The sequence below is a fragment of the Hordeum vulgare genome, chromosome 6H (assembly GCF_904849725.1).
Source record: "Hordeum vulgare subsp. vulgare chromosome 6H, MorexV3_pseudomolecules_assembly, whole genome shotgun sequence".
Classification (NCBI taxonomy): Eukaryota; Viridiplantae; Streptophyta; class Magnoliopsida; order Poales; family Poaceae; genus Hordeum; species Hordeum vulgare.
Window position 1 is genome coordinate 550,741,032 of NC_058523.1, and position 27,357 is coordinate 550,768,388.

The following is a 27,357-nucleotide window of genomic DNA, read 5'->3' on the forward strand; positions in this document are numbered from 1 at the left end:
GCGCTCACTTAGGTGACTCCTTTGATGATGACGACGGCACAAGAAACATGTCGTATAATTTGTGGGTCCGGGCGAGTTTAAATACATGACTTTTATTTAGACTAAACTTTTTCAATTCATTGTAATTATAACATGAATCATTTTAACATATGATCATAACTAGCACAGTTGTCTATTGTACTTAACAACTAATTAATGTACAACTAAAATATAAAAGATATTTTTCTATGGTTTTAATATCTATTGTGGAAAATACAATTTCACTAGATTTGAAGCATATTTTAGATACAGTATGACATAGTTGTTTCCTTTTCAAGGCATCACCTCTTATTTACTTAATTTGGATTTACAAAATCCTTCCCGATCAAATAAATGGAAAAATAAAAAATGTATGTCTTCATAGATTAATTTTTGTGATGAACTGCCAATTTAAGTTGGGATTTGTGTCTCTTATAGTTTCACTAAATATCATGTCAAAAGCTATAATGTCCTTTGAGATTTTCTACAAGGCACGGGGAAAGATAAATATCACATACTAAATATGAAATTTCAGAATATGAAAGATATCTATGAGTGACATGGAAATGTTGCATTGCTTATTTATTTGTGTAATGTAGTTTTGTAATAAAAAGATATCCTACATTAGTAAATAGTAAAACTGAGCTAGCTACAAAGACCTGCATGAGGTGGAGGGCCGCCGTGAGATATTAACAAACCCGCGGGAGAAGCCTCACCAGATGCTATACACTGGCCCATGTACTCCCGACCCCCTCTTCTATTTCGAACATTGACACTCTTCTCTGTATGACATCCAGTATGAGCATGTACCTCACTTTTGCTTCTCGTGTGGCCGACTCGGACATTCAGAGCTCTACTGACCTAATCCAGGCCCCCGAGATGCTAAGGTCGATCTGCCTTTTGGGCCAAAACTTAGGGCTAGTGATGACTGGAAGAAGGCTGCGTCTGGTGACAGCTCGAATAAGGAGCACTATTCAGGAACAAGTAACAAGAGGGAGTCCAAGAACTCTACTACCAGTACGAAGGGTGGCAACGCTGAAGTCAATTCTCCTGTCAAAAACCGCACGAACTATAAGAGGAAGGATGTACCTAAGCACGCATACCGCCGTGTGGCTGAAACTAAGCTTTTGATCACTGATGGTTCTGCCGCAGCTGCTGCAGAGGTGGGGGATCATGATATGAGCAGAGATGAAAATGGGGTGGATCATGAGTTGGAACAGGAAGGGGAAAGAGTACCGAAGAAGAAGAAACCTACTCCAGCTAATTCGGCAGAGGCTGCGGCGCAGCCCTGCCAGTCCCAATGAGGTGCATCAGCTGGAATTGCCGAGCGCTTGGGAACCCCGAGACAGTTCGAGAGCTTCGCAACATTGTGAAGCAAGAAGCTCCTGCCCTGCTGTTTGTAATGGAGACCAAAATCAGGGCTCGAAGGGTGGAAAACCTACGCCATCGGCTAGGGTTTGCGGGATGCTTTGCGGTGGACAGCAATGGACTAATTGGAGGCGTTGGCCTGTTCTGGTCCAAAGACGTCACCGTTGATTTGAGAAATTTCAGTATTGACCATATTGATACTATGGTGCGATTGAGTGATCAAAACTCAGTTGAGTGGAGATTCACAGGATTCTATGGTGCACCAAGAGTGGACAATAGGATGCAGAGTTGGAATCTGTTGCGGACACTGTTCGCTATGCCACACTCAGCGTGGTTGAGCATGGGGGATTATAATGAGACTCTCTATGCTGATGAACACTTTAGTCGGGCGCGTCGGACAGAGCGTCAGATGCAGGCTTTTAGAGATGTCATAGAGGAGGTAGCATTCCAGGATCTGGGATGGACCGGGATTCCCTTCACATGGGATAATAGACAGCAAGGTTCTTCCAACGTGAAAGCTCGGTTGGATAGAGCTTTTGCAAATGACTCTTTTCGACAACGGTATGATGATGTTAGAGTGCGCCATGTGAGTGATGTGGAGTCTGATCACTGTTTCCTTATCGCGGAAATAAATATGCACGGGGTTGACCAGGGGGCACGTCGAGCAAAACAATTTCGCTATGAGAATGTGTGGCAAACACACCTGGATTACGAACAGCTCGTTTCGTCCACTTGGCAAGAGCAACAGCGGCCTGATGACCTTCAAGGTATCATGGATTCACTCGGGGCGTTACAGAGAACACTCGAACCATGGGGGGGCGAGAGAGTTTGGCTTCTTGGCAAGGACGGTTCGCCAGCTACAGTGAAAGCTTGAGAAGCTACGGCGAGGCTCTATAGGGCGAGGTCCCACTGATGAGGAAAAAAGGACCGCAACGAAACTTAGGGAGGCTCTGAAGCAGGAAGAAATTTGGATGCGTCAGCGATCGAGAGTTCGGTGGTTGCAAGAGGGTGACCGAAATACTGGGTATTTTCATGCACAGGCAAAACAACGCCAGCGGATGAATAAAATCAGTGGTCTTGAGAGGGCAGATGGCTCTGTTTTGTGCAAATAGTGAAGAGGGCAAAGTTGAGATTCTGTCGTTCTATCAAAACCTATATACTTTCCAAGGTGGGCATGACATGAGTGAGATCCTGTGACATGTTCCAGTCAAAGCATCACCTCAGATGAATGAGCTTCTTGATAAACCCTATGAAGCACAGGAAGTTCGGGAAGCATTGTTTCAGATGGCACCATCGAAAGCTCCGGGAGTAGATGGTTTCACTGCGGGTTTCTTCCAGAAACATTGAAAATTATTGAGTGGGCAGGTCACTATGGCTGTGCTTGGTTTCTTGAATGGGGGAGAGCTACCACAGGGTCTAAATGACACCTCAATCACCCTTATACCTAAGGTACGACACCCCCAAAAGATCTCCAATTTCGTCCTATTTCCCTTTGTTCAGTCCTGTACAAGGTGGCCTCCAAGGTTATCACAAACCGGCTAAGAATTTTTATTGATGAGATCATCAGCGAGGAGCAGAGTGCATTTGTGCCAGGCCGATTGATTATTGATAATGTGCTAGTTGCTTTCGAGTGTGTTCATGCTATACGCAGAAAGAAGAAAGGCAACAACTACTCCTGTGCGATTAAGCTGGATATGATGAAAGCATACGATCATGTAGAATGGTCTTATCTGGAGGCAATTCTTCTTCGTTTGGGGTTTAGCATGACACTAGTTTAACTGATCATGAAGTGTGTTACCTCAGTGCGGTTTTCGGTGAGGATCAACGGGGAATTACAACCTTACTTCACACCTTCCCGTGGTTTTCGGCAAGGGGACACAATGTCGCCCTTTCTATTCCTCCTTTGTGCTGAAGGATTGTCCTCGCTGATCAAGAACTATGGTTACATTGACAGAGGAGTACGGGCAAGCTTTCAGGCTCCTTGGGTAAGTCATCTATTGTTCGCAGATGATAGTCTGATTTTTATAAGTGCCAATGCTCAGAGTGCAGAGAGGCTCAACTCAATTCTGCGGGTTTATGGAGAAGCTTCGGGCCAGTGTGTGAATCGCGATAAAAGTGTCATCTACTTCAGCCCTAATACTCCCCATGAGCTGTGTCAGTTTATGAAAGACGTTCTTGGGGTTTCTGTTGAAGCTTTCAACGATCGGTACCTCGGGCTACCCACAGCAGTGGGACGAATCACCAGCGGAACATTAGATCATATCGGTGAGCGATCGAGAAGTAAGATGAGGGGTTGGTCTGAGAGGTTGTTTGCATGTGCAGGTAGGGAAGTACTTCTCAAATCGATAGTCCAGGCCATCCCAACGTTCAACATGAGTTGCTTCCTACTTACAAAGAAGGTGTGCAAAAAATCTAACTTCCAGCATGGCCAAGTATTGGTGGGGCAGTTCCATTGATAGACGATCTTTACACTGGATTTCGTGGAAGGAGCTGGCGACACCAAAATGCAAAGGGGGGATGGGTTTTCGAGACTACCATAGCTTCAATCTAGCTCTGCTGGGCAAGCATGGATGGCGTTTGATCACCAACCCTTCCTCCCTTTGTGCACGTGTGTTGAAGGGGAGATACTATCCGGATACAGACTTTATTCGGGCACCGGTGCCACATTCGGCCTCAGCTACATGGCGTGCCATTGTGGCTGGCAGGGAGGCGCTAAACCTAGGCCTCATTCACCGCATCGGCGATGGCTCTTCCATCAATGTCTGGAATGACAGATGGATTCCTTCTACAAGGACCATGACCCCTACTGTTAAACCTCGTGGAGCGACTGTCATGAATGTCAGTGAGCTGCTTAATTTGGAATCAGGAACATGGAGGCTGGAGTTGGTTAGGGCAAACTTCGTTGCGACAGACGCAACCGCAATTGTGAACATCCCTCTTCGGAGGGGAGGGGGTGTAGATATTTTGGCATGGGCGCATGAGAAGTCCGGCAACTACACAGTGAAATCGGCGTACCGAGCTCTAATGACACACAAAGAGCAGTCAGCTCAAGTGGAAGGGCAGGTCTCAGATGCTTCAGTGGCACAAACACACTTGTGGAAGTTGCTATGGGCCCTGAAGGTAGTGCCCAAGGTGCGTGTTTTCTAGTGGAGGGTCATGCGGGGCATACTACCAGATGAATCAACCCTCAAGTACAGACATATCAGAGATACAAGCTTGTGCAAATTATGTCTTCTTGCTCACGAAAATCTGGAGCATGCGCTCATACATTGCTCTCATGCTCGTAGTTTCTGGGTCGAGGCACAAGCATTGTTGGATTTCCGACTTGCAACGCTCCACCCGGACTCTTGGTGAAAGGACATCCTTACTGATCCCAGGTTCTCCCCAAAGGATCGGGCCACGATCATCACCATCATGTGGTCTATTTGGAGCTCTCGGAACAGATGGACTCATGATGGAGAGAGTTTCGATCCAATGCAGTCCATTAAGTATACCAGGGAAGCTCTAGCTTTGTTGGAGATTCCAAAAGCTCAAGCCGCAACATTGCCGGGGTATGGATGGCAGCCTCCTGAAGGTAACCAGGTTAAAATTAATATTGATGTAGCGGTTGATATCCTGCGCCAACAATGCGCTGCTGGTGGGGTGGCCCAGTCCAGAAGCTCCTTACTAGGTGCATGGGCCAAGCCTCATGCTGGGGTGACTGATCCCCTCATTGCCGAAACCCTTGCACTACGGGAAGGAGTCATATTTGCAAGTCTAAGGGGCTTCCCTGATGCGGTGATGGAAACAGACTGCCAGGAGGTGGTTAATCTCTCGCATGATCGCCGTGACGGACGCTCCGTCGTGGCTGCTATTCTATTTGAGATTGAAGAGTTTTCTCTTACTTTTTCCTCTTTTGTAATTCAGCATGTATTAAGAGCAGCAAACGGTCCAGCGCATTTATGTGCCAAGCATGCTTGCACTAGAAACGCTACCGAAAGCTGGCTTACTGAAACTCCTAGTTTTCTGGTGAGCAGCCTTGTTGACTCACTGCCCAGCGAACACCTTTCATCAATAAAGCTTTGAAATTTCGACGCAAAAAAATTTGACACTCTTCTCTCTCCAGATTCCATGTCGTGGACACCTAGGTCTCTCCGTCCCAGCCGCAACGTTCGCGATTACTAGTTAGGCGATGAAAATGAGGAGGGCAAGCCATAGAAGTCGGCGATTAGTATGGCAAGCACCCGCCACAGTAGTAGCAACACCACCACCAACATCATTGTCCTAGACCACGTGGACAGCAACGAGGGATAAGATGAGTGTAGGTTGCTGGCCATTTCTCTGTCTGATTCTCTAGTTGGAAGTTGCTTTCTCGGGATCTCATCCTACTTGTTGTCAAGGAAATTTGTAGATAGGGAGGGATTAGATGAGATTATTATAGAGGGATGAAATTGAAGGGGAAACGGTTTCAAATTAGTTGGACACTAAATATCTATCGCTCCATTTCATTGAGATTTTGCACGTCATCCTTTATTAGAAGTGAAGTTCAATTTAATCAAATCCAACCATGTGCCCCACAACTAGAAGCCAATGCCACATTTAGTTATAGGGGTTAAATCTGTATTGTTTTTTTATGGCTGCAAAAGATACATTTGTATATAGACAAAATTAAAATATGGATCGGATCGAGTATCATATCCCTACCAATATGTACAAGTATTTTTTTTTTAATTTTCAATGGTGGGGGGCAGAGAACTCCCCCACGTGAATCTATTGATATATCAACAACAGCGGCAGCGGCGCACAAGCATCCAATACAACAGCACGAGAGATGGGGGTGAGATTACAAGCGAAACACACGTAGCCAGACATCTACGTGTTCTTTTTCGTTGGATCAAAACCGGTCGCGCCACAGCGTGGCGTCATCATGACATGCCTTCAACTCGCAGCAAGGGAGGGGGACTCATGCCTGAAGACAATGGCTTTCCGCATATTCCACAGGTGCGAGCAGCACATCACAGAGAAGGCATGAGGGGACGCAGGGCCGACGGCGCCAGAGGCATCGAAGAGATGGAGCCCCCGAGTTGAACAACCCTCGGTGTCCAAACCGAACGCAACCCAAAAAGCGCTCACAAAGGGGCAGCCGAAGATCAGGTGGTCGGGTGTTTCCAAGGCAGCTCCGCACTCAGGACACCCAGCGCCACTCAACTCGACAATATGTTTCTTCAGCAGGACGTCACGGGTGTGGATCCTCCCCAGAGATAGAAGCCACACGAACTTGACCCTTAACGGAGCGGGGGAGCTCCAAAGAAATGCGTTGTTCGCCAACACCTCGCCGCCGAGGCGCGACCGCTTTGTATGCAGCAGAGGAGGCGAGCCCACCCCTTTTTTCTCGCAAAGGGGCAGGACCAGGACGTCAGTAGTTGCGGCAGAAGTCATACCCACAAGAGGCAGCATGAGAAGGCACCGCTGCATGGCGGTGCGCGGAGAGGCGCGGGACCAGGACATCGCCGAGGCCCAGCGAGTGCACCACCCAGACCGAAACCTCCGGGCGCGTGGTGTGGGTGGTGAGGGCAGGGAAGGCATGTCGCAGAGCCCCGCAGGGGAGCTAATGGTCCTCCCAGAAGGATGTCATCCTCTCGTCCCCCACCACGACACAAGACAACAAGCGGTAGAGCGGCATGAGGGCGCGGAGGCACGCCCAGTGCTCACCGACGAGCACAGAGGTCCGCGAGTCGAGGAGAAGACACCCGCCGAGGGAGCTCCCGACCCAGGCCGCCCATCCGGACGGGGAGGCAGAGTGCAGCCGATGTAGTATCTTCAACAGAAACCGCGTCTGAGCATGAGGCCCTCGTGTTCTCGGTCCCGGTTGCGAGTCCAACGCTGGCGCGGGTCATGGTCGTCGTCGGCGTCCCATCCAGCGCCTACGTCAAATGTACAAGTATATAGATGAATGCCATGTATTTTTGTTTCCTTGGGTTTGTTTCAGTCAATGGAAATTGGGAGCATTAGTCTCCTTGATTGAAATAATCATGGCCAAATTAATCGTAAGAGCTCTTCCTTTTGATTTTCAAGTCTTCAGGTCAAGGATCATCTCCCTCCCACCCCGCACCCAACCAAAAAAGGATCATCTCCATCTTGTGTTGCGTCGAGGAGGGCTGCACGCGCCGGCAAAACCGTGCTGCCTCTATCGTCGCAGCCGGCAGATTTGTGCGCGCGAACGCCACCACGTTGGTCTTCTTTATTTCGTGGCGTAATCGACATCACCCTCTTCGGGAAAAGTGTTGATAACGTGTGAAGATAAAAATGAATGACAAATGAACCATCTTTTTTGTGTCAAAGAAAAATGGATCGTGTTCTTCGCTGATTGAAAATTATTGTACGTACATATTAGCACGCGGACGCGTTCACCATTCTGCCTTTACCCTAGGCACAGGTCTCGCCCTGCCTCCCCAAGGTCGGAGTGATGTGATGAGCTCCATGGACGAACCTGATGAAAGATAAGGAGAGTGGCGAGCTAGAACAGTTTTGTCTGCCCTTCCCGTGTCGCGTCCGCTGTGGGTTCTGCAAGATTTTGCCAAGTCGACACGGCGGTCGTTTCCCTTTGTATTGTAGAACTGTATGAACCCTGTTTAGTTTCCATTGGAGAGTGGAATAAGTATATAAACATTATCAAATGTTATGGATACCAATACCTCAACTAAGCGCCTGTAGCTCAGTGGATAGAGCGTCCGTTTCCTAAGCGGAAGGCCGTAGGTTCGACCCCTACCTGGCGCGTGCATTTTTTTTTTCTGTTTTTATGTTGCATTTTCCCACTTTGTCTGCAATCTCGAATCCACTGGATGAGAAACAACTCCTGTCAATTGTTTTCCTTTCCCTATAATAAATAGCTTGGCCACGGTGGTTTTCTTTTGTTCTCCATCAAGTTTTCGTGTGCTCCAAATTACGCCAAATTTCATCAGCTGAAGCTTTGTGAGGCTGAGTGGCTGACACTTCTTGGTAGTACCGTGGTGAACACAAAGCTCGATCTCATTCACAACCGTGTTCATCAGCCGAAGCTCGTGATGATGACAGACATAACCTTTTTTAGCTAGTAGTAGTAGTAGCAGCACTATATACCACGGTGTAACGCGACAGGATTATTTCTTGCGACAGGATTACTACTGGTAGCAGAGCATCGTCTCCGTCGTCGTCTCGTCGGAGAGAGACACGACAGTCGTAGTAGCTAGTACATCATCAGGTTCCTTCCAGAGCGGCGTCGATCGGTCGGTCGGTTCACTTGGCAATGGCATCACCGCATGGCTTGACTGCTTCGTCAACCGCGTGGTGGACGGCGTCGTAGGGGCGGAAGCCGTGCGCCAGGGCGGCGCGCCACGCCTTGTCGACGCCGGTGACCGCGTCGCCGCACTCGTGCCCGGGCCACCTCTCCAGCGCGTGCACGATCCCCGCCGCGCGCCACGCGCTCATCACCCGCCTCGCCAGCCAGTTCTGCGCACACCAACATCAACAGCCACGCCACATCACATCAGCACCGCCCGTGCGCGCACACACAGACGCTCGATCTATGGTTGACAGCATACCTCGCAGGCGTGGAGGTTCTCGTAGGACTCCGGCGCGACGAGCGCCGGGGTGCTGTGGTACACGCAGTCGGCGCGGGCGTCGCCGCCGTCGCCGGTCACCGGGAACTGGGAGTAGGGCACGAAGTGGGTGCCCGGCGCCGCCCTCTCCTGCTCCCGCTCCGTCAGCCCGTCGCCGACCAGCCACACCTGCAACCGAATCCAACGCCTGAGTCGCCGCGTCCACGTCCAAAATCTTACCGCAGCCGCAAGGTCTGTAGTGTTCGTGTACCTTGCTGCTGTAGCTGCATGACAGAGCCAGGCGGCCCCGCAGCTCCGGGCCGATCTGCCGCCTCAGCGCCTCGTGCAGATCCGCGTCCACCACCCGAACCTGCTCGACACGATCATGAACCAATCAATCAACGATCGTCCGAATTATTTACATCATTTGACGGATCCAGATCATTGCTGCCAGCTTTGCACTTGTTCTGTTCTGAAGAAGAAGAAGAAGAAGAAGAAGAAGAAGAAGAAGAAGAAGAAGAGCAACTGTGTTTGCAGCGTACCTGGATGTCCCGTTCGCAGAGGGCCTGGGCCAGCACGGACACGACCTTGCACTCCTTCCCGAGGAGGAGCACGTCGTTGGCGCCCCGAGGGATCATGTGGAGCACGGCGGCGACGGCGAGGCTGGTGCCGTCGACGATCTTCGTTTTCAGTTCAGGCTTCCTGATCACGTACAGCTCCCCGTTCCGGTTCAGCTCGTACCCCTGCACGCATCAAACCACAATCCCATCCATATCATGCCACCGACTTACTTAATTAGCCAATTAATCTTCAAGTGTCAAGTCACTATAACTACTAGTAATTGTTTCTTTTCAGAAAGTAGCATGTGTGTGATGCGTGTGCTCTTTGCTCCTGGGGTCTGAAGATCTGAAAGTACTACTACTACTGCTCGCGTGCATGTATTCATGGCGCTGCACCTACTGTCTGAATCCCGCATTTAAGCTAGCGCAGTGCTGCTTGTACTAGGAGTAAATAATTCCATCAATGGCGGCAAGGAATTGAATGCGGTTTGCAGTGCGCATTGAAGGGTGTTCATGTGATGTGCTCGCCTGGTTCAGGAGCCCCAGCGTGAGCACCGCGGCGCCACTCGCCTCCGCGTCCGCCACCGCCCGCTCCACCACCCGGCTCACCGCGTGCCCATCCTTCTTCGACGTGTACTGCACAAATTGCAAATCAAGAGCGACAACGCATTCATCATCTCTCAGAAAACCACATGGAATTCTCGTTGACCCGTCGAGAAATACGATGAATTCTTTGAAAAATGGTGTCTCAAGCGAGAGATCGGAGAAATTAAGGAAGGAATGGAGGTAATTCATGGCGGATGTTTGTTGTGTTGTTGTTGGTAGGAGTACCTGGGAGGAGTATCGTGGGACGACCCATGTCTCGGTGCTGAGCTTGCCCATCCTGTTGGCCTCGCACCGGAACGCCGTCCTGCCCAGCAGCGAGGCCAGCGCGGCGAGCGGCCGCTCCACCACCGCGAGCGCCGATGCCGCCGCCGACGAGGACGAGCGGAGCGGCGCGGAGGCGAGGGAGGCGAAGCCGAGGCGGAGGTGGAGGAGGGATCCCGGCGTGGTGAGGTGGGTGAGGTGGACGACGTCGGGTGCCTCCTCCCGGCCGTGCAGCGTGCGCTCGTAAAGGTCGTCGCTCGACTTGTCCATGGTGCCGTACACGTAGTCGTAGAATGGCACGAACAGCGAGTAGTTGGTCCTGAACTGCGTGTGGTGCAGCGAATGGAACCTGCAACCCAAATCCGCCATGGATAATCGCCATGGAAGAAACTAAGAAGCTCGTGCATGCATGGTCATGGCCATGGAAACGGAGGAAGGTGAGCGACTTACGATGGGGTGTACATGAGGTACTTGAGCGGGGGGAAGAGGTCGAAGAGCAGCTTGGGGACGAGCTCGAAGTTGCAGTGGCCGAGGTAGTTCATGAAGTCGATGTAGATGAGGTAGGCGTTGGACATGGCGACGGAGCCGGTGCCGGTGGCCATCATGGTGAGGAGCGGGATGGCGAAGAGGCCGAAGTAGACGGCCTCCTCCGCGAACGGGTGGATGACGGAGGTGACGGGCTCGGTGACGATGGACGCGTGGTGGTGCGAGTGGTACCGCGAGTAGAGGTAGTGGTGGTGCAGCGCCCGGTGGAACCAGTAGTAGAGGAACTCCACGGGGCCGAGGTGGAGGAGCACGGTGAGCACCATCCCCTTTGGGTTCCACCACGGCAGGCCCTGCGTCATCGGCGCCACCGAGTTCACCACGTAGAACAGCAGCGCCGTCAGGATGATCTGGTCGTCCCTGCCATTTGTGCACGGACGTACGTACGTCGTCAGCGTCGTCTCTGGCCATGCCGCCGCCATTGCCACACGCATGCATGCATGAAGAAGAAGAAGAAGAAGAAGAAGAGGAGGAGGAAGAAGAGACTGACCAGTTGCGCTCGCGGTCGACCTGGTCGAAATCGAGGCTCTTGCTGACGATGCGGTGCTTGGAGCGGGCGGTCTGGTGGCGGGAGACGGAGATCCAGAGCTGGGTGTAGAGCAGGCGGAAGAGGAGCGTGGGCAGCACGAAGAGGCTGAGCAGGTCACCCTCCTCGCCCCTCGCCGTCGCCGCCGCGAACCTGTACGTGCTGTACGCCGCCCACGGCGCCACCAGCGCGTACTGCACGCACCCAAGAAAAACAGAGCCGGTGGTCACCGCGAGCTCCGGCCGAGTTGCATGCACACACTGACATGACATGACATGACACACATGCAAGGGCCGAGCGGGCGTACCTTGTAGTTTCCCATGTCGTGCCATGGCCACCGGGTGAGAGGGCCGGGCTTGGAGGCCATTGTTCGGAGCTCGGCTTCGCAACAGAGCTGCTCTGTTGCTCGTAGCTAGATAGGCGGCACTGGCAGAGTTGCAATGGTGGGGTGGAAGATGGCCATGGCAGAGGGGTGCTGGCTCACATTTATACTGCTCAAACAACCAAGCGGCAGTGGGTTAGGGAGGCCATAAATTTGGCCGATCTTGATCGCCAATCGGAAGGAGAGAAATTCAGGGGATTAGTGGGAGGTTAGTGAGAATCAACCCCGTAAATTTCCGTCCGTAGGTTCGTTACCCGTAGGTTTAGGGATTTCTGGTCCCTTTATGTGATGTGATCGGGGTCCCTGCCGTAGCTAGTCCGCCGATCGCGCTGCCGACCTCGCACACGCCGTAGAGCGTCGCACACAACGACAAGTCATGTGATGTGATGTTCGGTGCATGGGGTGAAATTTTGTAGGATCCTCCGGAACAACACGATTCGAAATGCAACATAAGAGATGAACGATGCTGAAAACGTATGACGAAGGGCACAAACTATCTATAATATGCCTTAAATTTTTGAAATTTGCAACCGACGGCTAGCATTCGACTTGCATCGTGACTCGCCTTCTTCCTCCGTTCGTCCTGCTGTCCTCCGACACTGCTCGGTCGACGAGACTCTTGCGTGCGTCTTTTCGTCTCGTCCTCCTTAAGTGGCAACCTCCATCGGTCTGCCACCGTTGCCGCCATCGGTTATCCCTCTAACCTCATCGTCATCTCGCCCCCCCCCCCCCTAAATCGGACCCATACAAGTCAACCTTGGCTTTCGCTCGATCAACAAACACCGCAACCACGTTGTGCCCATTTTAGGTATCTCTTTTCTTTTAACAAAGGATCATGACGAGTCTGGTTTTTAATTAACAAAGCCATCAACCGGTCAGAAATTACGACACACGTCCATATTACAACAATCAAACTAGTACAATAGGGCACGCTGAAAGGCAAACCCGAACACCAACCTTCAAAAGCATCTAAAAAATGAAAATGAAGATTACAATTGCTAGAAACCGAGCACTCCACACTAGGATCATCAGGATAAGGGACGAAGAAGTAGAGTAGGCCATTGCCACCATTGAAATGAAACTTGCTCTAGAAACACCTATGAGCCGAGGGGACAACTTAATCTTCCTTCTATGTCATCGAAGAGGGACCCTACCCCCTCGCCATGGTTTGTAGGCGTCGTACCGTCGGGATTTCAAAAAGCTCCCCCAAGAGCTAGAAGAGCGCGTCCCTCACAACGACAGGTGGACCCAGGACGACCACCTCGAATTGGGAATTGCCATGCCCGCACCACCGTTACGATTTTAGATTGGCTCAGGTGTTGCCGGGACATTGCGATCAGCTGCAACACGCCCCCCCCCCCCCCAACCCCTCCTTTCAAAAAATCGAACAACGAGAATTGCGAATTCAGGGAGTTTACAAATAGGAAAAGAGAGTCAAATAAAAATAAAAAGTACCTAGGAAACAAACCACGAGGGAGAAATCACGACAAAAATGCCGTTTGCACGCACGACGCGCATGATGAGGCAGCTGCATAAACATGCCTTACGGGCCAGCAAGCTAAGAATGCGTGACCTCGTGGAGTACGCACGCAGGAAGTCAGGCAGTTGCACACGCATGGCACGGTAGTTTGTATAATTCCTTTTTTCCCCCCTCTAATTCTTGCCAAACGTGATCAGGCCCAGAATTACACATCTATTCATTCTACCGGGATTCACTTGTGCAAACGAATCACAAAAAGACTAGAGGCATCATAATGTATCCGGTCATTTAAGTAAAATGAAAATCATCTTATTATTATTACAGCATATGCAGTTTACCTGATTTTTTTAGGGGTGCAGTTTACCTGATTAGGCATACGTGCTTCATCTTTTTTTTTAAGACAATAAAGACGCATATACATATGTATACACTTATTCCTGTAACGCACACGCACATCATGTCCTTATGAGTACATTTGAAAGACCAAGCCGACATATCAACTTCAAATTTACTAAGTCATCATATGAATAAATGTGAGCATCAGGATTTAAACCCTGGTGGACTTGGTATAACACAGTCCCTCTAACCATTCAACTACGATGATTGTTTTGTTAGGAACAGTTTTGCCTCGAACATTTAAGATATACTCCTTCCGTTACTAAATCTAAGGTGTATTAAAAGAAAAAAAGTTAAATGATGTCTATGTTTGACCAAGATTATAGTAAAATATATAAATATTTACTAAATCAAATATACATCATATAAAAATATATTTCAACACAAATCTAGTGCTGGTGATTTCGTATTCTAGATATCGATATTTTTTTTCTATAAACTTGGTCAAAGTCTGAGAAATTTGACTTTTGAAAATAATAATACATCTTATAGTCTGAAATGGAGGAAGTATACCCAAGTGTTTGTAATCATGGATAAATTGATTTTTAGTACCTTTCGGTATTTATCTATGTTAAATTGGCTTGCACGCATTACCAATTGCCAGATCTCTTGCCCACTGTCATCTTTTATTCCATAGAAAAGACAACGCCAACAAGCACAACTGCCTCACGACGAGCACCACGCGTCGCCGGGCCTTCTGCCTGTTAGTTGTTGATTCTACCGATGCAAGATTAGGAGGCAAACAAGAAACAACGGCATCCTTAGGGGAAAGTAGATCTCTTGTGGGTTAGTGGGTATTCATGTCTACGGATACTCGTCAATACGTTTAAAACAGCCCAAGGCCTCCAACGACGCATGAGCGAACCTAGAAAGTGACGGACCAAAATAACTGGCTAAAAATTAGGCAGTAATGTTACCAAGTGTGAGGCATACGCCCTAAAATCTGGTCCAAAGTCAGGCAACTTGTCTCATTCTCGCCTAAATCGATGGATTCTGGTCTAAGGTAGTGATTGATTTCGAGATTTGACAAGATTTTGCCATTTCCTACCTAAATTGGGCCATCATTAGGCAGGTCCCGGGCATGCGTGGTTGGTATGCCTGAAACCTGGTGATTGCGCGCGAGCCTTGGCTTTTTTACATACGGAGCAGTTGGCAGGCAGGATTGGGTTCTTTGCGACTCGTCTCATCCTAAGATTACATGGGAAATATCTTCCAAAACAAAAAAGAAAATGCATGAGAGTTCTTGATAGACTCACCACCCTCAAAACTACTCCGTAGTTAATTACTCCCTCTGTCACAAAAAAAATGTTTTAACCTTAATATAATTTTATATTAGAATTAATGGATAGTTTAGACTGTTATTTTGGAACGAAATGTCCCTCGCAAAAAAAAAAAAAATAGTAGAGGGAAGGCTTGGAGATGAGCACAACGGCAACGGCCAGACGCCAAAGGCATCGAGCCCTTTTCGTCGATCGTTCCATGCATGAGGCCGGCGCATGTCAAGCGGTGTACTGAACAAGATCGATGGCATGCATCCACGCATGCATGCATTCAACAAGATCAATCATCGTGACACGGCACACACTATTTACCCTGCCCCTGCATTGCCCACTTACGCCTCTTCTTGAGATGTGATTACCGTACCATCACATATGCGTACCAAGAGTTCGTAGAAACAGAAATCACAATTGTGCAACGAAGAAGGGACCCGTGTGTGTGTTTGTCAAATAATGCTACACTTACGGGAAATAGCTACGCACTAAAGTTACAAACGCAACGTGGCTTCATCCAGTTGAAATACTTAACGTATTTGTTCTGAACTTGAGTCCCGCAGTTGCATGGCTGCATGCCACCTCAGTCCGTAGGCCGAATCCGTAGGATTCATCTCGTAATTATAGCATTATTGGTGTTTGTATTCGTGTTATGTCAACCTGTCAACCGTAACCTTCTCTCTCCGTGTGTGTGCAGCGCATGCATAGATATCATCGATGGATCGAGCACGGTCTATCACTGCTACTGTCGCATACCGTATCATGCATTTCGTGCGGCCGTTGCATTGCATGACTAGTCGTGCGAGAGTACGCACCACGTGTCTACCGTCTACTTATTTTCAAACGTGATCAGGCCAGCTGGTACACTTACTTGTGCAAATACAAGGAACCAGCGTGTGGTTTTATTCCAAAAGAAGGACATCAACGCCTACTCTTCTAGGCTGCCAACGCGTGTTATGTGTACCATCTCACACGCCTTAACTAATCAGCCATGCATGGAGGCCGGCGAACGTAGCACGCGTCTAGTGTCTGCTCATTTTGGAATCTGAACATGCCGCCTGGTCAATTTCGACGATAATTGGACCTAAATCACGTACATGTCAGATGCATGAGGGCTACTTAACCGGGTCACATGCATGCACGGCTAGCTAATATTTATTGATCGTGTTATTGTTTCACGATCGGTCCCAAAAGTCGCAGCACATATTCATGCATGGATGTGCAAGCGAAAGGCAATGCATGCACGTATTTCCCTTGGAGAAAATGGACCATGCACGGCGTGATGTAAGTAGACGAAAAGTGCTGCACCCAGCTAGCTAGCTGCCACCTTCTTAAGCTGATCGTACGTATGCATGCTGCTACTGCCGGGTGATGGTGGTTGGACGTACGTACGCGTGAATTTACAGGGCCACCGCGTACTCCTACACGCATTTGGTACTAATTCGTTCGTACGTACAACTACTAGCTAGCACGGTCCACGGGTCGTCGACGATGGCAGTTGAACGCATGAATGTATGCACACTGGTCTGGCTGTGACGCCGATCGATCGACAATGGAGCAAAGTTAATGTACGTCGTCCATGTCAGAAGCTGTTGTTTCGCATATTTAGGCCATGTTTGTTTCAGAAGTCCCGGAACTTTTTTTTAGTCCCAACGTAAAAGTCCCTACCCGTTTGTTTCCAGGGACTAAATAGGGACTAGAAGTCATTAAATGACATGCAAAAAGAACATGTTACCCTTAGTAATATAGTAGTAGCTATTAAATGAAATGTTAAAAGTAGGGGCATTGTTGGAAAAAGTGTTAAAAAAGTCTCAAAAAGCCCCTCCCATAGGGACTTCTTCAAATAGTCCAAAATACTCCCTTTTAGTCCCTAAAAGTCCCTCCTGTTTATTTCACATGGGACTTTTTAGGATTTTTTTCTAGTCCCTACACCAAAAAATCCCTGGAAACAAACATCCCCTTAAACGGTCTTGAAATACAACTCTCTAATCCACCATGCATCCATCAGCACGTATATATTGGTCTAAAAACAAATCCATGGTAATGTATTCGTAAAAACAAAAATAACCATGCACTGTGGTTTGAGTATACTACTCCTCGACAGCGCAAGGAGACAAAGGTGCCAAACGCGTGCATGCGACCAACGTGAGGCGGGTCAAAATTGAGTGAGCTTTAACAGTGACCCGTCCTTTGTGTACACTCCGATTAACCGTGACCCGTCCTCAGGTGAGCGATCCCCTACTTGCATGGGATATCCGTCAGTACACAGGTTGGCGCATGGTGCCATGGTGTGGTAGTTGGGAGCTTGGAAAAGTTACGTATGGATTTCCGCTGGGCGCATTGAAGTTTACCGTGGACGACGATCGGCTTACACTGGCCGGCCGGAATCCAGGGAAGGCGATGATATCGATATGTATGTACTCCATCCTATACTACTAGTGTCGCGTTTGACAGCTTCGGCGCCTGCATGCAGCAGATCCTCTGTGTTGTTGGTTGCTGCATGGCTTGACTAGCTAGGACGGCCATTACTTCTTGCCCGAACTGGGTCCGCCAGTAGCGTGCATGCATCGCCCGATCTTTCATGTTTTGCGTTTTCTTTCCGGTCTCCGTTTTGCACTTGTTCTTTGGCCCAAGCCTCCAACACCCGTACACGTCGATCCTGCACCAGTGCCTCCTTCTGCTAGCTAGCTAGCTAGGGAGATATGTGTTTAATTTGGTACGTAATAAACGAGCGAGGCTCCGTTTGGAATAGGTGTAAAACTTATACACCCGCATTTAATCTACAAGTGTATAATACCGGTCGTAGTATGATTTCTACCCGAAATAAAAACGACCATTTGAGGTCTGTACCAATTATACACCTGTATTAGCTCCAAACCGACGATCCAAGCGCGCCTTATGGGTGTCCTGGCAAGGCAAGTGTAGCGCATGGGTCGTCAAACTTGTTTGATCACTGACCGGGAAAACAATTCGTTAAATAATCTGGTGGAGGGATAAGGAATTTGTCGTTGCAGAGCCAACTGTAAGACATACTTACATACCAACCCATACCGGCGGACGATGACCGGGAAAAGAGATTGAAGTGGCAAGAAACTTCGGGCGCACCATGGCACAATGCATGATCAATCGATCGCCCGGCATGCGGCGGATCGAGCAGTAGTAGTTCCTACTCCTGTACCCATCCGTCTTCATTGTACTGTATTCCGGCGAAACAAATTTTGTCAGTCATATCATGGAGTGGCTGCTCTCCCGCATTGCCGCCCATGTGAGAGCTGCGTCCGGCCGCCGCTTGTGTGTGGGTGGTCGTTCAACGCCGCCGCGCGCCCGGCTCCGCACCCACCATCCGTCCATCCTCTTGTCTCCTGCTCAAATTCACGCCAAATATTTATCGCGGCGGGACCATGAAGATTGAAGAATGCCAACAAACTTTGTACGAAGCCTGCGCCGTGAAGTAAGCGCAACTTATTGAGTTTTTTCACTGTTTTAACCTTTCTGTTAAACATGAGTACGAAATCAACCGGTTTTGAAAAGATTTCACGATCTAATCCTTTTTGAAACGCCACAAGCCGTGGCGTTGCTGCCCCACTATGCAACGACAGTCTACTGTGGCGTTGCTGTCCTAAAGTGAAACATCAGTCTTCTATGGCGTTTATTCTTTCTTGCAACGCGAGTCTAGTATGACGTTGCTGCTCTATTGTGAAACGCTAATAGCACTGGTTTTGCTGCCTATGAGTCGGCGCAGTGTGCATGTGCGGTCTGACGTGAACGAAAAGACGCGGGACGTTGGAGTTGGCGCACAGCAACGCCAGCTCCCATGACATTTCTAGCCTCGACAGAAACGCCAGATGCCGTGGTGTTTCAGCCTGGGCTACAACGCAAGCTGGCACGGCGTCTGAATGTGGAGCTGAAACGCCACGGTAGACTGGCGTTTGTAAGTGCCGTAACAACGCCACGGACTCTGGCGTTTTTAAAAAAGTAACATCGTGAAATATTATCCGATAGAGTTCGTTTCGTGTAAATTTTTCGTCTCATGGGGCAAAACAGTGAAAAAACTCCAACTTATTCCACGCACAGTACACGTTGGCCTGGTGGTGCACTCACTCACTCACGCACGCTTAAGGGCTAACTCGAACGCACAATCCTAAATGGACGTCCATTTAGTTCAGATTTTGTTGGTTTGAAAGTGAGAATGAGGCTGTGTGTTCGATAGAATTTGGGTTTGCGTTGACCGGACCGGACGCCTAACGCGCGGCCGCATCTTCGGCCGTATATTGTTTTCGTGCATGAAAACATGAGAACCAAGGATGTTGGTCGTTGCCGCGGTTCACACTAGTTCACGCTGGTCGGCAACACATCAGACGGTCTACAGTCTCATGCCAACAACAAAGCGAGCAGCCGACACAGGAGCCGGCCCTCAAAATGAACAAGTTTTTGACACCGACAACGTCCCGAGGCCTCACCTAGTTTATGCCGTCGCGGGCGAACATCTCCTTCCGCCGATTCGCGAACCAAGCCTTCCTCTCCGATGACATGTTGGTCTTGTCCATGCTCATGAACTCGAGTGCCACCTCTTTAAGTTTTGGTTCTACCATGACGGCCTCAATCTCGAGCTTCTTGAGTTGAGCGGCCTCCTCGATGTCAAGCTTCCTCCTCTTCGTTGCCTCCTTCATGTCAAGCTTCCTCCCCCATGGCAAGCTTCTTTGTTTGGAGCTCTAGATGTATCTTCGTTTGCTCCTCATTTTCTTCGCTCCTCCTCTCATCCCTCACTTTCTTTTGGCTCATCATGTTCTTCCTCTTCATCACGGCCGGTGAAATCATTGTCCTAATAGTGGTCGCGGTCATCCTAACTCTGGGTCTCGTCGAGATCGATAGCCTGGCCTTGGCCGAGGTGTTGGAAGACCTCGCCACGGCCCTCGAAGATGATGCTCTCCATGAACGTCGAGCAATCAGGGTCTTCGGTTGTGACATTCATTGAACAACTTGCGGGCGCCGGCGAAGCTTGTCGTCGGAAACGATCGGGATGCTTCCTTTGCGTCCCATCGGACATGTGGCCAGCGCCACTGTACCCCGGCGTCACATTGAGGTCGATGGTGTTGAAAATATGCCCTAGAGGCAATAATAAATTAGTTATTACCATATTTCCTTGTTCATGATAATCATTTATTATCCATGCTATAATTATATTTATTGGAAACTCAAATACATGTGTGGATACATAGACAACACCGTGTCCCTAGTGAGCCTCTACTGGACTAGCTCGTTGATCAAAGATGGCTAAGGTTTCCTAGTCGTAGACATGAGTTGTCATTTGATAACTGGATCACATCATTAGGAGAATGATATGATGGACAAGATCCAAACTATGAACGTAGCACATGATCGTGTCAGTTTATTGCAATTGTTTTCTGCATGTCAAGTATCTATTCCTATGACCATGAGATCATGCAACTCACTAACACTAAAGATGTTCTACAGGTATCTTCGAAGGTGAGTGTTGAGTTGGCATGGATCAAGACTGAGATTTGTTACTCCGTGTGACGGAGAGGTATCTCAGGACCCACTCGATAATACAACATCACAACAAGCTTGCAACCAATGTGACTAAGGAGTTAGTCACGTGATCTTGTATTACGGAACGAGTAAAGGAACTTACCGGTAACGATATTGAAGTAGGTATGGGGTACCGACGATCGAATCTCAAGCAAGTAACATACCGATTAACAAAGGGAACTACCTACGAGATTAACTGAATCCTTGACATCAAGGTCCGACCGATGAAGATCTTCGTAGAATATGTGGGAATCAATATGGGCATCCAGGTCCCTCTATTGGTTATTGACCGTAAAGGTGTCTCGGTCATGTCTGCATAGTTCTCGAATCCACAAGGTCTGCACACTTAACGTTCGGTGACGATATATATATTTTGAGTTATTGGATTGGTGACCAAAGGCTATTCGGAGTCTCGAATGAGATCCCGGACGCCACGAGTAGCTCCGAAATGATCCGGAGGTATATATAAAAGTGATATTCGGGTTTCGAAATAGTTTCAGGGTTTTTCGGTATCGTACCGGAAGTGTCAAAAGGGTTCCGAGGATGCACCGGGAGGGACCCACCAACTCCGGGGAGGGGCACATGGGCCTATGAGGTGCTGCACCAAACCTTGGTGGGCTGGACAACCGACCCCAATAGGGCCCATGCGCCGATGGGTAGGTGGGAGGAGGTGCCTTGGTGAAGGAGTCGTCCTCCCTAGGATGACCACCTGCCTTGTGGGTGTTTTCATAGTTGATGGTCGCATGGAATGTTGGATTCTTACAAACTATTTCCTGTCTTCTATCAAGATATGGCAGCAGCAAGAGCAGCAGCTCTGTGTTGTTGGTTGCTGCGCAATGCATGCCCAGCCAGGACCAGCATATTTACTTCTTTTCCGATCTAGGCCAGCTAGTGGATACCGCGCGATGCATCGATCGGGCTTTCCCGTTTCACATTTTCTTCTTAACCAGATCTCGTTTCGCATTTGGTCTTTGGCTCCAAGCCTGATGTTCAACGCAGCTAGGCGTCGATCGTACGTACCGGTGCCGGCTGCAGCGCTGGCGAGATATTTCTACTCGTATATACGGTAATAAACGACAGCGAGTCATGGGTGTCCAGACACTGGCCAGTGTAGTGAGGGCCGTCAACTTGTGACATTCCTAGTCAGAAAAACAATTTATTAACCATTGGAGAAATAAGGATAGGCTTACGGGTACGGTACAAAACGGTACAGTTCAGCTAAAATATTCTCAACTGAGGGAACGTTAGGAAGAAGGAAGTGTCTATAACTCATCTAAATAAGATATAATTTGATCTTATTTACCTGGAAAACAAAAACAGATACGAAATAATACTAGAAAACACACACACACATCTTTATATATAACGTCCAATGGCTATAAAGATGAATGCGACATAAACTAAAATCCAGATAGATGAATTCTAGAAAACCTACGAATTTCGCTGCTGCGTAGACGTACAGCTGCAAGTCATAGAATCGGACGACGACCAGAAAAGAATGAAGTTATCTGAAAGTAGCAAGGAAACAAATACTGGTGCAGGGTGCACCATACAGCAGTTGGAGCAGTAGAAATGTCTGTACCGCACGAACTGTCCGGTGTTCACCGTCCACCGTAATTACTGTCCGGCGTTGTACGGTGGATTCTTTCGCCAGTTGAACAGTGGTGCGCAGAGACGTACGGGCTTTGCATAATGCATGCTTCCATGGAGTACGAAGCTAGCTTAAGGTAATTTGCTACTCCGTAGGTTATATGAGTCGATCCACCGATTGACTAGCCAGCTACAGCTAGCATGCACGTACTGCCATTGAGCATGTGATGCATTTAGTCGGTGAGTCGTCGTCGCCCCAAGATATGCATCACGTTCAGACGATGATCATGGAAGAATTACGTACCTAGTACGTGCACGGTCCCCGGTGGGCCGGCCTATGCAAATGCAAATGCTGCATGCAGCCGGATGTTACTGTGGACGGATCACTTGATGTAGCTCGCTGGCGTTCGTTGACGTCTCCGGCCGCCCGGGAAGTTAAGATGTGCATGTGCGTATGTACGTAACGTACCCACGCCGCGTCGTGGCTGCCGGCAAGTCAGTTAATACTAACAAAAACTACCGGAGCCCATGCATGTGATAGGAAGACGAAGGTTGTCATGGCGTGGTAGTTGCTCTCGCGCGGAGCCCATGCATGAGATGTGCATCCGCCGCCGTCGGCCCGCATATCCGATCGGGGCGAAGAGGGGATGTACCGACCCCCTGCTGTGCGCCTGTGTATACTATATGCTGGTGGTGGGTCGTGTTACAGTGCTTCCGACCGAGCCACGGGAAGAAGACGCGGGCACCGGCATGGCCGCTGCATGCATGAGAATATGAGATGAGTATATATCCCTCCGTCACAACGCAGAGCCGAGCTTTGTATACGATGCATCGATCGAGCTTTTCAGTTTATCATTTTGATTCCGGATTACGTTTCCCATCTTCCTTTTAACAACACATTTGTTGTTTGGAACAAGGATATATGCGCATATGGTAGTAGTGTCGTGCAGTACAACTCAGTTAAAATACATACTGCCGTATATATGAGTGGTTCTCCAGTCATAAACCACACAGGAAATTAAAGATGATCGATACTCGGCAAAATACATACTGCCGTATGATTGGTTCTCCAGTCACAAGCCACCCAGGGAAGATGGTCGATACTCGGCAAATTTGACAAAAATGACCCCTCGAACGAAAGAACTCACGAAGTGAACCCTAGCGCGAAACATTTCACTTGTCTGACCCTTTTTTGTGGCGCCCGACACCTAGACGCCTAAGCCGTCGGCGCCACACGCCCCGACCACCTGGCAGAGAGGGCCCATCCCCCAGGCAGTGTGACGCCTAAGCCTCACACGTCGCACATTGTAATGTGTGACGCCGAAGGCTTAGGCGCCATACTTAGACTTATACAGCCACGGGCCAGCCCCCCTCCCCCACCCCCTCCTCATTCCCCATTCAAACCGGCGGCGGCTGGCTCATCTTCAAGTCCAAATCCCCTCCCCCACCCCCTTCAGATCTGGTGATTTCTTCCGTGGATTGATCCCCCAAGCTTGGCTACGAGGTAATCTGTTCCGTTTTCCATCTCTCTATCCAAATGGAATTCGTTATTTTTTAGATTTGGGTTAGTTAGGTTGATATTCATATTTTGATTGGATTTGAAATGTAGATGAGGAGTTAGTCCTATTTCTATGAGTAGATGACGTGGCTAGATGAGTAGTTGTGTTCTATTACTATTTCTATGAGTAGATGGCGTGGATTTTTTTAGTAATATCGTAGATGAGTAGTTAGGATATGAGTAATATGCGTATTTTTTTTGAAGATGAGTAATATGTAGATGAGTGGATTAGTAGATGAGTAGATTCATATGAGTATTTTCTTGAATATGAGTACATTCATAAGTTTTTTTGTGATATGTAGGATGGTGTGGCTTTTGAATGATGTTTATGACGTTGAACACCGGGCCTATTTGATGTCGGAGAAGAAAATGGTAAGTAGATCATATGTTAAAAAATCATGTATTTAATAAGATGAAACTGTAATGATATCACTCACTCCTATCTGTTTGCAGGAGCTTATGCCCTTGAAGATCCGGTCTCACGGGGCATCAACTGTAATGCAGTACGATGAGCGGTACACACCATACATCGAGATGACAAGACTCCTCCCATTCATTCAGCTTGTGAGTCGGTCAACGCCCAATCTAAACGTTGTGGCAATCACTGCACTTATTGATCGGTGGAGGCCGGAGACCCATAGTTTTCACCTCCGGACCGGAGAGATGACAGTGACTCTTCAAGATGTTTCCATGATCACCGCACTTCCGATCGAGGGGAAGCCTCTTTGTATGAGCACTGATTCCGAGGGATGGCGGCAACAAATGGAGGCCCTTATTGGTATGTCGCCTCCAGAGCTGGAGGTAGAAGATGGAGGAAAGAAAGATAGAGTCCCGGCCGGCGCTCCTTTCACTTGGATTGCCGCCAAGTTTGCTCATTGTCCTCAGGACGCAAATGACGAGGTGATCCAGACGTATGCTCGCGTGTACATGTGGTATGTCATCTTTAGGACTATCTTCGCTGACGGCACTGGCAAGAATGCTCCATGGATGTGGCTGAAGGCATTGACTGTTTTCGACAACAAGTTCAGTTGGGGCTCGGCCGCACTGGCCTACTTGTATCGGCAGGTAATAAATTGTTAATAGTAAGTACTCTCTGTTATACTTTTCTGCTAAACTGACCCATGTTTGTTGTTACTTGTAGTTGGATGATGCTTGTCGCAGGTCCACAAAGGACGGTGGAGTTCGTGGTTGTATGCTCCTACTTTCGATATGGAGCTGGGAACGCCTTCCTGTTGGACTCCCTAAAACCGCAAAGTGGAATACCTGGGATGACCATGGCAACCCTGTACGGCTTCCTACCCGGGCTTACAAGTGGGACGTGGTATCGGAGGTGGCAAGCGAAGTGAATCTATTGTACAAGCAATACACCAACGAGATGGATTCGCTTACCGCCGAGCAGGTAAGATGGTTTCAGAGTTGACTCCCAGCTTTTGTTGTGAGTAAAATGAATTGTGCCTTTTATGTTGTGCTGTAGGTGGAATGGCAGCCATATGATGCCGGGCCAAGCTTTGGTGATGCACACACGTTCCAGCTCAATCCAATATGCCTGCAGGAAAAACATCTTTGGCTAATGCGTCCCCTTATATGCAATTGGGCGGTTGAGTTTCATCTCCCGCATCATGTGATGCATCAATTTGGGTTGTTTCAGCCACCCCCGCCGGAGTGGGTGGACACCGACACACAGCTTCATAGGTAACAAAAGAATGCACAATAAAGAACTACTGATGGGTTTTGTTTTTAGTGTTGAGCGAGCTACTGATGGGTTTTGTAAAAAGCAGGTTGGATAGGAAGAGGCAGCGAAAGATCAAGTATTGGCATAAGCATCATAAGAACTATGTCATCATGTTCGAGCAAAGTGTGCAGGCAGCTACGAGTACGCAAGGAACCCAGCACCGCGAGCATTGTCCGCTTGCGTTCAACAACTACGTAAGATGGTTTCAGGAGAGTACTCGTGTCGAGATTTGTCCGTCGTCTTACGAGGAGGACATATTGGAAGAACCCACTAAGTACGATGCACTTGCCCATGGCGAATACAACAGGCTAATTCGCGAAGGGTACCAAACTTCCTTCGCCCCTGTCCTGAACTTTGTGGTAAGTGTGCTCATCTATGTTAAGTATGAACGCTAGTACACATATTCACTTGCCTTACATGTCATTGTCTTGTGATCATAACGCAAAGAGGTCAAGAAACAAGTTGATGAGTCCCAAGCTATTCTAGACAAGACACCTGGAGGGAAAAAGGGAGAATCTGCACTTCGTCTTTTCATAAAGGTGTTGTGTCATTATTAATATTTTGCCGACGAACGCAACATACGGTACCTTATATATGTCATTTATATTTGAATCTAACAGGAACAGGGCAAGAAGTTGCGGCGCCTATCCAACATTTTAGGTTGCCGTGACCCTGAATATGTTTCACCTTCGAGATCCGGTTTATCCCAAAGAAATACTCTAGACGATTCAACTTTTTCGGGAGCTCGTATGGACGATGGTGACATTACCTCGGCAGCTCATTTAGAGGATGATGTTGACACTCCAGAGGTATGACATAGCCATCATACATTGTGCACTTTCAACCTTCATATGTATGACGATATCGTTTTCACATCATAGGTTGCGGACGAAATGACGTTGAAGGCTTTCCAACACTCCGCTTACATGTTGAAGCATAGGAAGGAATTTAGGCGGTACTCACCGGATGATTATGCGCACAAAGGAAAGAACCCGGTCGCCGGGGGGTCTCATTTGTCAAGGATGAGAAGCATGGACGATGAGGATGACGATGACGATGACGATGAGTTGGATGAATCGGAGCAATTTGTAGTTGCGAGAAGAAAGAAGCTAGCTTCTAAGAGGGGACGAGGCCCCCAAGATGTGAACCGGAGCCATTTGGAGTTGTGAAGCATTTGCACTTGTGGGTGTTGCACTTGTGTTGTGAACCATTTGCTTACCGTGGGTGTTGTGAACCATTTGCTGTTAATGCTATGAATTGTGGGTGTTGCACTTCTAAGAGGGTTTAATGCTATGAATTGTGAACCATTTGCTTACGATGATTTATATGCTGTCAATTGCTGTCAAAATATATGCTGTCAATTACTGTCAAAATGTTGTGAAAGTATATGCTCTAAATTTTTGTCAAAATGCTGTCAAAATGCAGATGCCAGTAGGTTTTCACATGTGTGGCGCCTAAGCCTTGGGCGCCACACATGTGCAACGCCCAATGCTTAGGCGCCACACATGTGAAAACCTACTGCCACCTTTCCCTCCTCCGTTCCCGCCAAATTTTGAGCACACCCTTTCCCACCACCTTTCCCTCCTCCGTTCCCGCCAAATTTTCCACGTCTTCTTTCCCGTCAAAATTTTCCCGCCAATATTTCCACGTCTTCTTTCCCGCCACCTTTACCTCCTCCGTTCCCGCCAAATTTTCCACATCTTCTTTCTCGCCAAATTTTTCCCGCCAATATTTCCACGTCTTCTTTCCCGCCACCTTTCCCTCCTCGATTTCCCGCCATCTTCCTGGTCATCTGAGTCTATAAAAGGAGGCATTGGACTGCCTTCCTCCGTCATCCAGCCTCACTTGAGAACACTACCAATGCTTTAGTCAATATGAGTTTGCCTTGCTCGGATCAAAGCATCAGGCCTAAGAAAATGAAGAGTGTGAGTTTCCCTTGGGGGGTGGAAGCAGTTCGATG

The 27,357-nt window shown here is 48.7% G+C and overlaps 1 protein-coding gene, 1 non-coding gene and 1 pseudogene across 2 annotated transcripts; 2 read left to right on the forward strand and 1 right to left on the reverse strand.

Moving 5' to 3' along the window:
- The first annotated feature begins 8,069 nt into the window (after positions 1 to 8,069).
- Positions 8,070 to 8,142, forward strand: TRNAR-CCU. The gene has a single exon. It is a non-coding gene; the product is annotated as a tRNA-Arg (tRNA).
- Positions 8,143 to 8,376: 234 nt separating this feature from the next.
- On the reverse strand, positions 8,377 to 12,070 carry LOC123403894 (very-long-chain aldehyde decarbonylase GL1-6-like). Its single transcript, XM_045097806.1, has 9 exons — positions 11,746 to 12,070; positions 11,403 to 11,632; positions 10,820 to 11,272; positions 10,334 to 10,718; positions 10,031 to 10,138; positions 9,485 to 9,685; positions 9,214 to 9,312; positions 8,946 to 9,131; positions 8,377 to 8,853 (listed from the first exon to the last, which is right to left on the reverse strand). The coding sequence occupies exons 1-9, from the start codon at positions 11,803 to 11,805 to the stop codon at positions 8,641 to 8,643; spliced, it is 1,935 nt and encodes a 644-aa protein (XP_044953741.1). The 5' UTR covers positions 11,806 to 12,070; the 3' UTR covers positions 8,377 to 8,640.
- An 11,814-nt stretch (positions 12,071 to 23,884) lies between these two features.
- LOC123400968 lies at positions 23,885 to 24,745 on the forward strand (annotated as a pseudogene).
- Positions 24,746 to 27,357: the final 2,612 nt, after the last annotated feature.

Excerpts from the sequence above, each read along its gene's own strand:
- LOC123403894 (XM_045097806.1), bottom strand. The coding sequence starts at position 11,805 with ATGGCCTCCAAGCCCGGCCCTCTCACCCGGTGGCCATGGCACGACATG. Across the intron at positions 9,686-10,030 it reads CGCTGGGGCTCCTGAACCAG|GGGTACGAGCTGAACCGGAA; the intron begins GCGAGCACATCA and ends TGATGCGTGCAG. Across the intron at positions 9,313-9,484 it reads TCTGCGAACGGGACATCCAG|GTTCGGGTGGTGGACGCGGA; the intron begins GTACGCTGCAAA and ends CGTGTCGAGCAG.